Here is a 13,053-nt window from a genome sequence, read left to right on the forward strand (position 1 = left end):
CATCTAAGTTATGATTTATGTCTAATGTTGTAGAACGTAAGCCAGGATTATGCTAAACATAGTCATGTTTTTATATATAGCTCAGCTGCTGGGGTAACATCATACAGGGTCCTTAAAAGGCCAAAAATAGAACAGTAAGGATGTTTGTGCTGGGGAGAACATTGGCCTCTTGACATGAAGTGTTCATAGTCTGTCTATGCTGAGCCATGTGGCTGTCTGATTCTGTTACTGGGATCATGCGTGTGAGTTTACTAAACATTTCCTAAATGGTATTCAACCTTTTGCTCACGATAATAGCAATATAATACTTTTCTACGGAAGTGGTAAGGTTTTGAAACCAGTTATAATTTGGCTCAGACCTTGCATCAATTTTATCCAAAAACGTCACCTTTTAAAACCTAAATATCTAACAGATACCCACCTTCTTTTTGAATGCAATAAATGTGCATTATTATGGATTCTATATGACACCGGCATTGTGGAGAATGCAAAGGTGACTTTCTGCAATAGTCATTGCCTGTCGGAAATAGGCATGCAGATCAGATGTTGCATGTTTGTCCTAAGTCCGTTATGGCCGCCTACTTATTTCACTTTACAGTGGGCATGGCAACTTTGACCCTGTCTGTACCACCAGTTTTGAACACTTCCCCTTGTGGTAGATAAATCACAGGAATACTTGTAGGTACAGTACACACATTAAAGGTGCAAAAAAATCTGGGTGGCAACCCCAAACAGTGGCACACAAAACAATCCTTGTGACTGTGGTGGTGGGGAAGATTCTCCCGGCATTCTTCCTGCCTATGTCTCCACTGGGGAGATCCATCCTTATTATTTGTCCCGGTGGCCATTGTCTACAATACAGAAAGAGATGTGAAATCCAACAATGCTAATTTGTCATTAGAAGCAGAGGCAAATGTAAATATTTCAGTGGGGACACCAGTTTTGGTGACAGCTGTCTAAAGCTGGCCAGAGATGGTTCGAATTTTGGCCCAGATTCAAACCATGTATGGGCAGGCAGAATGGAACCAAGTTGATAGATTGATAACCTTGTGTAGAATCAGCATGTCAGATTATTAGAGTCGCTAGCAGTAATCTCTGGAGTAGTTCTCCCGGTAGGTATGGTTTCCCACCCGCCGGGAGACCATAATGGCTCAGCGGGAAGGATTCCTCCATCAACGCTGACCTGTGGTTACAGGAAAGAACATTGTTCCCTCTATGATCGGCTTATCAGGGGATATCCTCTTGCTTGGGCAACTTCCTGTTGTGCCTTTAGGAAAGAAGTGAAATATTAGCAGTTTCCACATGCTTTGTGACTTTGGAAATTCCCAGTCAAACGTTGCTGTTACTTAGGAATGATGGGTGATCCCCTTACTCCAAGTTTTTCGAGTCTAATTTAGGTACAGTAGCTGTAAGGAAGAGCCTCTGCATAGAGCTCTACATTGAGGGGAACAAGAGAGGGGACTTCAAATGAAGCCCCTTACATCACCAAAGGGGCACGTTTTTTTTGTAATGCTACAGAAAATCATCAGGGACATTGAACATACTACGGAAGATGGTCAGAGCCAGTGGGCATACTACAGGAGGCGTACTACAGACTGGGGATATGCAGTAGGAGACTGCTAGAAACTAGGAACAATTTACAAGAGACAGATGGAGATCATTGGCATTATAGTCCCTTTACAAGTCAGAACTCTCTTTGGCCCCCTTAAAAAAATATTTACCACATTTGATATTCCTCTCAGCAAAATCCATTCTAAAGATTCAAAGGGTCATAGAAATAAATACATAAATAGGGAAAAAACATGGACAGTATAGAAAAGTTAGAATCTGTGAAAGAAATAAATCAATAATTTAGCAAGTAGAAACTAGTTTTAATGTAAACATTTTCTCCACTGTCCCTAAGTAAGCACGTAGGCAAGGAAAACACTGACTACTGGCTGTTCGGGCCTGAGGGCTGCACAATAGGCACCAAAGGGCCACAAGTAGGACACTAGGGCTCTACATACTTTCTGAAAAACAAGACAAACATAACATCTAAATTATTTTAAAATGTTTCTATTTTTTAGTAAAGAACTTCAATATTTGAAAAGGACACTATTTTTCTTTTTCACGTAGAGTAATAGCTGTGCACTAATATACAAACATTTTTGTATGCAGATACAATGCTGTGTCTGGCCAATGGGCACAGGATGATGTGCTAATCAAAATGGCTTCTCAGGTAAGTGATCTCAGTTTTTCTATTTCTAGTCTGTTGCAAGAGCTTCTAAAATTTAAATGGAGTCACTCTTGGCTCGCTCTATATATTTTTATTAAGATCTGTTACTTTTCTCAGCCACCAATACATTTCTCTCTCTCTGTATGTATGTGTAATATAGATGTGTGTGTGTGTATATATATATATATATATATATATATATATATATACAGTGGTGTGAAAAAGTGTTTGCCCCCTTCCTCATTTCCTGTTCCTTTGCATGTTTGTCACACTTAAGTGTTTCGGAACATCAAACCAATTTAAACAATAGTCAAGGACAACACAAGTAAACACAAAATGCAATTTGTAAATGAAGGTGTTTATTATTAAAGGTGAAAAAAAATCCAAACCATCATGGCCCTGTGTGAAAAAGTGATTGCCCCCCTTGTTAAAACATACTATAACTGTGGTTGTCCACACCTGAGTTCAATTTATCTAGCCACACCCAGGCCTGATTATTGCCACACCTGTTCACAATCAAGGCAATAGGAGCTGCTTGACACAGTAAGGTCCACCAGAAGATCCTTAAAAGCTACACATCATGCCGAGACCCAAAGAAATTCAGGAACAATTGAGAAAGAAAGTAATTGAGATCTATCAGTCTGGAAAGGGTTATAAAGCCATTTCCAAAGCTTTGGGAATCCAGCGAACCACAGTGAGAGCCATTATCCACAAATGGCGAAGACATGGAACAGTGGTGAACCTTCCCAGGAGTGGCCGGCCGCCCAAAATTACCCCAAGAGCGCAGCGACGACTCATCCAAGAGGTCACAAAAGACCCCACAACAACGTCCAAGGAACTGCAGGCCTCACTTAAGGTCAGCGTTCATGCCTCCACCATCAGGAAAAGACTGGGCAAAAATGGCCTGCATGGCAGAGTTCCAAGGAGAAAACCACTGCTGAGCAAAAAGAACATCAAAGCTCGTCTCAATTTCTCCACAACACATCTTGATGATCCCCAAGACTTTTGGGACAACATTCTGTGGACCGATGAGACAAAAGTGGAACTCTTTGGAAGGTGTGTGTCCAAGTATATCTGGCGTAGAAGGAACACTGCATTTCATAAAAAGAACATTATACCAACAGTAAAATATGGTGGTGGTAGTGTGATGGTCTGGGGCTGTTTTGCTGCTTCAGGACCTGGAAGACTTGCCGTGATAAAAGGAACTATGAATTCTGCTGTCTACCAAGAGATCCTGAAGGAGAATGTCCGACCATCTGTTCGTGTACTCAAGCTGAAACGAACTTGGGTTCTGCAGCAGGACAATGATCCTAAACACACCAGCAAGTCCACCACCGAATGGCTGAAGAAAAACAAAATGAAGACTTTGGAGTGGCCTAGCCAAAGTCCTGACCTGAATCCTATTGAGATGTTGTGGTATGACCTTAAAAAGGCCGTTCATGCATGCTCGAAAACCCTCTAATGTAACTGAATTAGGACAATTCTGCAAAGATGAGTGGGCCAAAATTCCTCCAGGACGCTGTAAAAGCCTCTGGGTTGGGTTTACTTCCTCTTTTATTCCCTGCAAAGGTAAAGCATAATGGATTACTATGCATCGCATAGTAGTCCATTATGTGTCACTTACCTGACACAGGAGCCAGCGAAGTCACCGCTGTCCCCTGTAGTCCGGAGCCTCCATCTTCTTGGTGGGTCTCGCTGCTCCGGCGCTGTCATCCGCTGGAGCCGCGATGACGTCACTCCCGCGCATGTGCACGGGAGCCGCCACTTGCGGCATATCGCCGTTAACTGCGTTCCGCTCAGTGTGCTTGCGCGCCGCTGTCTACGGTGCATGCGCCGTAGACAGTGGTGCCTGTCTTTCGGCAAATATCTCCTAAACCGTGTAGGTTTAGGAGATATTTCTTGGACCTACAGGTAAGCCTTAATCTAGGCTTACCTGTAGGTCAAAGTGGTTGTAATGGGTTTACAACCACTTTTAACAGTACTTTGAAACAAGGAACCAATCATTATGGTTTTGGGTCATCGATGGCCACTCTTTATGAAATCCTGTTGAGATTGAGTGTTATATAATGCACACTCTTACTGTACGTTCTGTGTAACTGATTTAATCCCAGAAAAAAATGTTGATTCTTTTCCCAATATATACTAGGAAAGAATATACATTGATAAACATTGCAGTTAAGTTCTTGTTTATATATATATATATATATATATATATATATATATATATATATATATATATATATATATATATATTATAGTTTTGCCTTGAAGAACAATCAGCTAAAAGCATTGTATAATATACAACATACAAATAGAATTCATAAGCCTTAATGCATTTATTTGTGTCCATTGTTTCTGTTTATATCAGGCATTTGGCCGAGGTGCAATGAGAGAATGCTACCGGACGTAAGTATAGGTTCCTCATTTTACCCCCAAAAATGTTTTATGTATTTTTTAATGTACTGTAATAAAACTCATGGAAGTTAGTACTTGCACAACATCTTCCATGAATTGCAATGTAGGGTAATCATCTTTTATCATAATATTACATTTCTATACTCAGTGTTGCTGTAAAATTTAATGTTTGGGAAAATGTATATGAAAAAGCCTGGGAATGGACAATGGATTCTCACTTTCTACAAAAAAGTTTATATATAGTATCTCACAAAAGTATAGTGTATTTTATTATATCTTTTCATGTGACAACACTGAAGAAATAACACTTTGCTACAATGTAAAGTAGTGAGTGTACAGCTTGTCCAACAGTGTAAATTTGCTGATCCCTCAAAATAACTCAACACACAGCCATTCATGTCTAAACCGCTGGCAAAAAAGTGAGTACACCCCTAAGTGAAAATGTCTAAATTGGGCTCAGAGTGTCAATATTTTGTGTGGCCACCATTATTTTCCAGCACTGCCTTAACCCTCTTGGGCATGGAGTTCACCAGAGCTTCACAGATTGCCACTGGATTCCTCTTCCAATTCCTCCATGACGGCATCACGGAGCTGGTGGATGTTAGAGACCTTGCTCTCCTCCACCTTCCATTTGAGGATGCTCCTCAGATGCTCAATAGGGTTTAGGTTTGAAAACATGCTTTACCAGTCCATCTCCTTTACCCTCAGCTTCTTTAGTAAGGCAGTGGTTGTCTTGGAGGTGTATTTGGGGTTGTTATGTTGTAATACTGCCCTGGGCCTAGTTTGCGAAGGGAGGGGATAATGCTCTGCTTTTGTTTGTCACAGTACATGTTGGCATTCATGGTTCCCTCAATGAATTGTAGCTCCCCAGTGCCGGCAGCACTCAGGCAGCCCTAGACCATGACACTCCTACCACCATTCTTGACTGTAGGAAAGACCCATTCTTTGTACTCCTCATCTGGTTGCTGCCACTCACGCTTGATACCATCTGAACCAAATAAGTTTATCTTGGTCTCATCAGACCACAAGACATGGTTCCAGTAATCCATGTCTTTAGTCTGCTTGTCTTCAGCAAACTGTTTGCGGGCTTTCTTGTACATCATCTTTAGAAGAGGCTTCCTTCTGCGATGAGAGCTATGCAGACCAATTTGATGCAGTGTGCGGAATAAAGTCTGAGCACTGACAGGCTGACCTCCCACCCGTTCAACCTCTGCAGCAATGCTGGCAGCAATCATATGTCTATTTCACAAAGACAACCTCTGGTTATGATGCTGAGCATGTGCGCTCAATGTCTTTGGTTGACCATGGCGAGGCCTGTTCTGAGTAGAACCTGTCCTGTCAAACCGCTGTATGGTCTTGACCACCATGCTGGAGCTCAGTTTCAGGGTCTTTAGAGAGTTGTTTGCCATGTTGAACTTCCAGTGACCAGTATGAAACAGTGAGAGCAAGAACACCAAATTTAACACACCTGCTCCCCATTCACACCTGTAATGAGTCACATGACACTAGGGAGGGAAAATGGCTAATTGGGCCCAATTTGGACATTTTCACTTAGGGATGTACTCACTTTTGTTGCCACCGTTCTAGCCATGAATAGCTGTGTGTTGAGTTATTTTGAAGGGCAGCAAATGTACACTGATATATAAGCTGTAGACTCACTACTTTACATTGCAGCAAAGCGTAATTTCTTCAGGGTTGTCACATGAAAATATATATAATAAAATATTTACAAAAATGTGAGGTATTTATGAGATAGTGAGTGTGTATATGTGTGTGTGTATATATATAATATATATATATATATATATATATATATATATATATATATATATATATATATATATATATATATATATATATGTTATCAATGATATTGCTTTAAAGTAGAGCTGCACAATTAATAGTCAAGAATCGTTATCACGATCTTGACTAAAGTGTTTCACAATTCTTTCTATGCAAAGAATTCTCTCTGCTCTTCTGAAGCCACAGCCTTCAAAAGAAAGGAAAAGAAAAACTGGGCAGTCTGCCAAGAAACAAAACATTCTTTATCAGTTGAACTTAAGTATAAACATTGTAACAATTTGTCAATGGAATAGACTTTGTGTGTAAGTGAAAAAAGTTTAACCCCTTAAACACTAAACCTTTTTCTGACATTTGTTGGTTTCAAGTTATTTTTTTGCTAGAAAATTACTTATAACCCCCAAACATTATTTTTATATATATATATATATATATATATATATATATATATATATATATATATATATATATATTTTTTTTTTTTTTTAGTAGACATCCTAGAGAATAAAATGGCGGTTGTTGCAATATTTTATGTCGCACTGTATGTGCGCAGCTGTCTTTCAAATGCATTAAAAAAAAAAAAAAAAAAATACTTCAATAAATAAAAAAAACAAAGAACTAACCAGTAAAACTAGCCCATTTTTTTTTTGTATAATGTGAAAGATTTTACGTTGCGAAAATTGTGAGAGAATCATGATCTTTTTATTCTAAGCAAAAAAATAATGATTCTCATTTTGCCCAGAATTACTCTACTTTAAAGTACACCTTTTTTACAGGAATTACAGGAAGCTGCTAAACTGGCAAGGGGAGCCTATGTAGATGTGCGGGACTGCTACTAATTCTTAATGGCATCCACATGCATCTGAAACCTCAGCACATTTTCGTTAGTGGGCATTTGCACCATGTCATTTCCTTTCAGCTGGGCTTTAAAAATGGCGCGGGAACCTTTTTGCACAGCGGGGCCCATTCAAATGAATGCAGAGCCACATAGAAGTGAACTGAGCCCAAAATAGAAAGAACATCATTTTCTTTTGAGTGTTTTTATTTTTTTACTTTTCAGATATGAATCACAGTTCCATAGAGAATATTTAGACAGTGTTTAAATTGGGAACACACAGCGCCGCCCCCCCCTTTCACACTGGTTGGTCTTTACTACTGTTTACTTTATTTTCCAGTCAGTAGTGGGAAAATTACAGCTGCCATCGGATTGGCTACTATGTACAGCAGATGTTCTTTTTCTTTTATTTAGTGTTTTTGCACTGTAATTATCCTCTATAGATTGAGTTTCCTGTTTAACCCCTTCCTAAAGGGGGTTCCTATGGGATGAAGCAGCATACGGCTCTATAGAGTGTATATGGCCATATAAAGCAGCATCATAGCCAGAGAAAAGAAATCGTTTTGCACATTCATTAACTTTGTAATCTGCATAAAATGTGGCTTCTTTTAAACTTTATTATATTTATTATTTATGTCATATGTTTGTATAGCATGACACATTAAATTTTTTTAAGTGCATACAACTATTATTTCTGAATAGCATCTTGGTGGTCAGTCATGGCACATTCATGAGCTTCATTTTATATGGGACCTTGAGAAGTGATGCCCAAAGTTACAGTTGTATGTATTGTGCATATATTATAGAATGCTTCTATCAAGCAATCTCTGTTGTTCTTCAGATAAAAGGGAACAAAGAATGAGAATGGTCAACCTTGCTAACTGTGTATTATCTATCAAAGGCTTATGCAATGACCCCAAGCAGGTTTTTAAACCAGATACCAGTTGTTTATTACAGTCTGATAAGACGCTAGAGAATCTGATATCAGATTGTCTACAACTAGTCATATAGGTTGGAATTTTGATTGATTTGTGCTGAATCAGCTGAAATGTGAGCCTTGGGTTGCCCTGTTGGAAATTTTTTGACTATTCAGGTCTAAATACAGGCGGAGATTTCTTCTTCCGCGCGGTTTAACATGGATGGGAGAATTGATTGACTTCTTTTGTTTAGCCCCACAAGCTACACCTGTATGGCTAGATTTATTTTGTTTTTTGTTTTCTCAGTGTGAATAAACAGCAATTCATCATAAGTGAATGAATGACCCATTGCATAATTCAAAAAAGTGACATTACATCCTTATTTGATGCTCCACTGTTTACAAGAAAAGTTTTCCAACGTTCTCCTTCGGGAGATGTCAAGCAAACCATCAACTTCTGTTGAGCGGAGGTGGCCACAATTTTCGATAAGTGTATGACCAGTTTTAGCTTATAACCAGCTTTATGTAACCTTTATTCTAGGTTAACACCTCAGCTTTTTTGTGGCCTGCGTTTCTGCAGGCACAGCAGCCCGTTCAAATGAACCCGTTCTGCAAAAGAAAGGCGCATGCACCTTTTCAAAAACATGACTGCTAAGAAATCCCATGGGCTTTTTTGACTTTTTGAATTTCCCTGTGGTTCCCACAAATGCTTTACATTTTTACATGCATGGGGTGCAATTCAGATTGAATGCCAGCCCTGCGCTTCTCTCCTAAGAGGAGAAGCTTAGCTCACTGCGTGTGGTTACAGGTGTGGGAATCGCTGTGATTCCCACACCCACATCCACACGCAGAGGTGTGTGAACTAAGCCTTAAAGGGGCCCTGACAACTTTTCTCACTTCTGTATTTAATCAATGCTATGAGAGAAGAAGCAAGGTTTATACTTAGTATTAGCTTCTCTAGTGAGTCTACATCTTTTTTTTGGGAGGGCTGGCTATAGATGATTTCTTTTTTCACTCAGCCAACAAAGCACAAGCGAGATGAATGGAGGAATCCCCCCGATTCTGAAAGTGGGACTCTCTTCTGTCAGTATAGATTGATCAGCAGCTGCAGCCACTGATGGTCAGAAGTTTTCCAACATTCCTGTTCAACAAAAGTTGATATTATGAACGACTTCTGCCAAACAGGGATGGCTACACATGAATCAGAATTCAGCCATTCCCTGCTGAACCAGTCACATTTTTTTTCCATCTATTGCCGTCTTCACAGGTGCCGCTAGAGTCATGCCAGTCTGACATTTCTGGACACATCAGATCCTTGTTTCTTTTCCTGTTGTTGCTCCCCCTATCCTCAGTCACCAAGTCACTAGCACATTTCTTTAGCCCTTAGCAAAGATTTATAATGTGTCAATTGACACTGAAGAAATGCAAAGGGGGTGGCAAAAATGAGCAGCGAGGTGACATAAGGATCAGATGCTGTATTTTAATGATTCCATCTTTACCACCTCCTGTCTGCAGTTCTTGAGTTTCCTGTTATTTTTTTTTTTTTATTTGTTTCATACTGTAAAGAAAGCAGCTGGGGAGTTAAGACTCCATATAAAGTGGGTAAAAAAACTATTTCTGCATGGGAATTTTTCCACTGAAATCTGCAGAAGATATACAAACCCAGCATCAGCTTTAAGCTGGCCATACATTCATCAGTTTTGTTTCATTTAACCTCGCAGAAAAAAAATCACAATACAGTGGGCTCTGAAAAATGGTAATTGCAGCTGATTCAGCCAAGAGCTATCAGCCGGGCCCCTTCGATTTTTTAAACGAAGCATATTTTTTCCGGTTCGTCAGAAACTTGCCGAAATTCGATGAATGTAAGGCCAATTTTAGGTGGAAAAGTAATTGTAGGATATATTGTTTTAAGGGTATATACTCCCAATACAACCTTGACAAACTACTGAAGCTAAATTTGATTCTGATTATACTTACATTGTAATAATTTCTCTAACTTTTCCATATTCCCAGGAAGAAGTTGTCTAATTTCTCTCACAGTCAGCAGTGGAAAAGTGCTTATAACTATGTAGCCAAGCGGTACCTAGAGACTGTAGACAGGGATGTCTATTTTGAAGATGTCCGACTTCAAATGGAGGCCAAGCTATGGGGGGAGGAGTACAACCGGCATAAACCACCAAAGCAGGTAGGATTTGTTTCTGGGAACTATTGTGTCTCTCTATGTATATGTCATTAAAAACAGACAGACATGCTCTTATTAAGTTTTTCTACTCACCTCTGTGGATTTTGTTAATAGACATACACACCCTGTTTTTCAAGATGCTGCTGCTGTGGTTTATGGAGTCGTTAACTAAGATATTTTGGTGCTCAGCATGTACAAAAATTCCTGGCACTGGGAGAACTACACAAGCACATGGACCTGGGTGGGGGAGTGGAGACAATATACTCTGCACTGGTAGAATGGACCTTCATGCATTTTTTCTGTGCTCGCAGCAGGGCCCAGGACAAGGGGTGGGCAAGAGGGACAGTTGCCCAGGACACAGCAGTAGACACATGCAAGCTCCAGATTATTGGCTGGCAACCAGTGGGCTACAGCTTCATGTATGCTCTAACAGCTACTGTTGTCAAGCTGTCCTCCAACATGCCCACTTTCCACCCAAAGCTGGCACGAAAAACACACCAGGGATGTGAAACTATCTTCCAGAGGCTCGAAAGCAAGCAATTGGCCACTCATGTGCAGTGCACACTCCATGCCAACCATGGACAGCCAAAGAAAAGTGCAGAGAAAGTGGTACACCCATTCTATGACATACACTAGTAGTGGGGGGGGGGGGGGGGCACAGTTCAGCATCCTTACCCTGGCCACTGGATGAATCAGTTCCAGTACTGGCTCATTGCGAAGGTCTTGAAACACACAAATAAAAAATGTCACCTTATTCACATAAGTGTAGCAGGGAAACCTCCAATTAGGTAAATAAACAGTGATGATAGGGGGCACCATCGTCCAAATAGCAATAATGGATAATTGAGTGCAAGGTGACAATTCCCCAAAAGGAGTCTCCAGAGCGGGGGGGTGCAGGCGAAAAAATTGGACACTTGATACCCTGAACGGATTAGACATCAGATAAAACATAAGAATTTTATTGATACATTGTTAAAATAAAGTATCCAGATACAAAAACTACAGATAAAGATAAATTATACAATTGTTATACAGTAGATAAAATGATACACATTCTACATTACACTGGTACTCTAATGCACTCCATGATGGAAAATAGGAGTTACACTTCCTCAGTGCACGATCATCCTCTACATGTTTCGTGGCTATAGACTGCATCTTCAGGAGGAACACAGAATAAAATTTACAGATAAGGGAATAACGTTTACATGTTAAGCACCAATAATTAATGCTTGTATACAAACAGAAAAGCAGTTAATTGGGGAAGTGAAAACATTCAATCGCTTACCAGTGAAGGCCCATAAGAGATCGAGGCTGAGCAGCAGTGTCACCAGTACTTGCTTGTGGTGGACATGGGGGACTGTATAGGTGATATTCACATAAGTGTTGTTTAGAGCCATATGATTGGGTTGTCACTTTTTTGGAATACTAATATCACTCTTTGGTGCCTGAGAGGGAAGATATGGTTCTAGTTTCTTTGTCTTTTGTAAAGTGGACCTGCTGCCTCTGACTGTGCTGGTTGTGGGAGATTTGTAGTGAGATTTGGGGATGTCGTTACTGTGATGAACACTCTTCTGCTTGCTGTGGGCTTCGATATGAGAAAGCAAAACTTTGCCTGCATGGAAAAAACACAGCCTTCCATTGAAATTAACTGAAATCACGGTGCGTTTTTGAGTTATATGTCCATTTTTCACAGGTGCAGGCAACCCAAAAATAAAACTGCAAAAGTTCGGAAAAAAATGCATATATAAACCTTGCAGTGCATGGGCACCACCTCACTCACGCCACACAAGTGTCGATTAAAATTGTTCCACTGGAGCGCCACTTACGCAGGCTGTACCAGTGGTAATAATTTCAATTGACACCTGCTCAGTGCGACTGGAGTTGGCTTCTGCACATAGCAAGATTTAGACTATGCTGCCAAGGATGGTTCAGGGGGGCCCATTTCCTGGACACAGACCCTCACACCAGGAACTAGCCCCAGAAAATGGGGACTAATGGTGACCTTATCTTAACTAGAAGGAAAAAATTGACAGTCCAATGAGCCAGAAGATTGGGTAGAACTTGTCTATTGTTTGTGGTGATAGCTGCCTAGTGTCCCCATTTCTGTAGGTTATTTCTCTGTTTTGCATTTGAAGCTCCCATCTTAATTTTAAGGAAAAAAAAACAAAAGTCAGGGAGCATCACAAAATTTTCAATGGCATGGGGCATATGAAGACCATATTTCTGAGCAATGTTGCCAATTCTGCTAGATTTCTATATACCGTATATACTCGAGTATAGGCCGACCCGAATATAAGCCGAGGCCCCCAATTTACCCCCAAAAAAACTGGCAAACTTATTGACTCGTGTATAAGCCAAGGGTGAGACATGCCTGTCCATCCCTGTGTGTGTGTCCGTCCATCCCTGTGTGTCCGTCCATCCCTGTGTGTCCGTCCATCCCTGTGTGTCCGTCCATCCATCCCTGTGTGTGTGTGTGTCCATCCATCCATCCATCCCTGTGTGTGTCTCCATCCATCCATCCATCCATCCATCCATCCATCCCTGTGTGTGTGTGTCTCCATCCATCCATCCATCCCTGTGTGTGTGTGTCTCCATCCGTGTGTGTGTGTGTGTGTGTGTGTGTGTGTGTGTGTGTGTGTGTGTGTGTGTGTGTGTCCAGCCTACCTGTGTCCCGAGCCTTTGTCCCG

At 40.6% G+C, this 13,053-nt stretch overlaps 1 protein-coding gene across 3 annotated transcripts in view; it reads left to right on the forward strand.

Moving 5' to 3' along the window:
- EEF2K (eukaryotic elongation factor 2 kinase) overlaps window positions 1-13,053 on the forward strand; it is a 146,343-nt gene that overhangs the window by 78,645 nt on the left and 54,645 nt on the right. For all 3 annotated transcript variants that reach the window (XM_077448999.1, XM_077449001.1, XM_077449000.1), the window contains 3 exons: window positions 2,158-2,218; window positions 4,584-4,621; window positions 10,195-10,366. In XM_077448999.1, coding sequence (XP_077305125.1) covers window positions 2,158-2,218; window positions 4,584-4,621; window positions 10,195-10,366 — 271 coding nt within the window. The remainder of the gene's footprint in view (window positions 1-2,157; window positions 2,219-4,583; window positions 4,622-10,194; window positions 10,367-13,053) is intronic.

Source organism: Lithobates pipiens, unplaced genomic scaffold (assembly GCF_037356315.1).
Source record: "Lithobates pipiens isolate NorthernLeopardFrog02 unplaced genomic scaffold, aLitPip1_a1.2 Scaffold_22, whole genome shotgun sequence".
Taxonomy (NCBI): domain Eukaryota; kingdom Metazoa; phylum Chordata; class Amphibia; order Anura; family Ranidae; genus Lithobates; species Lithobates pipiens.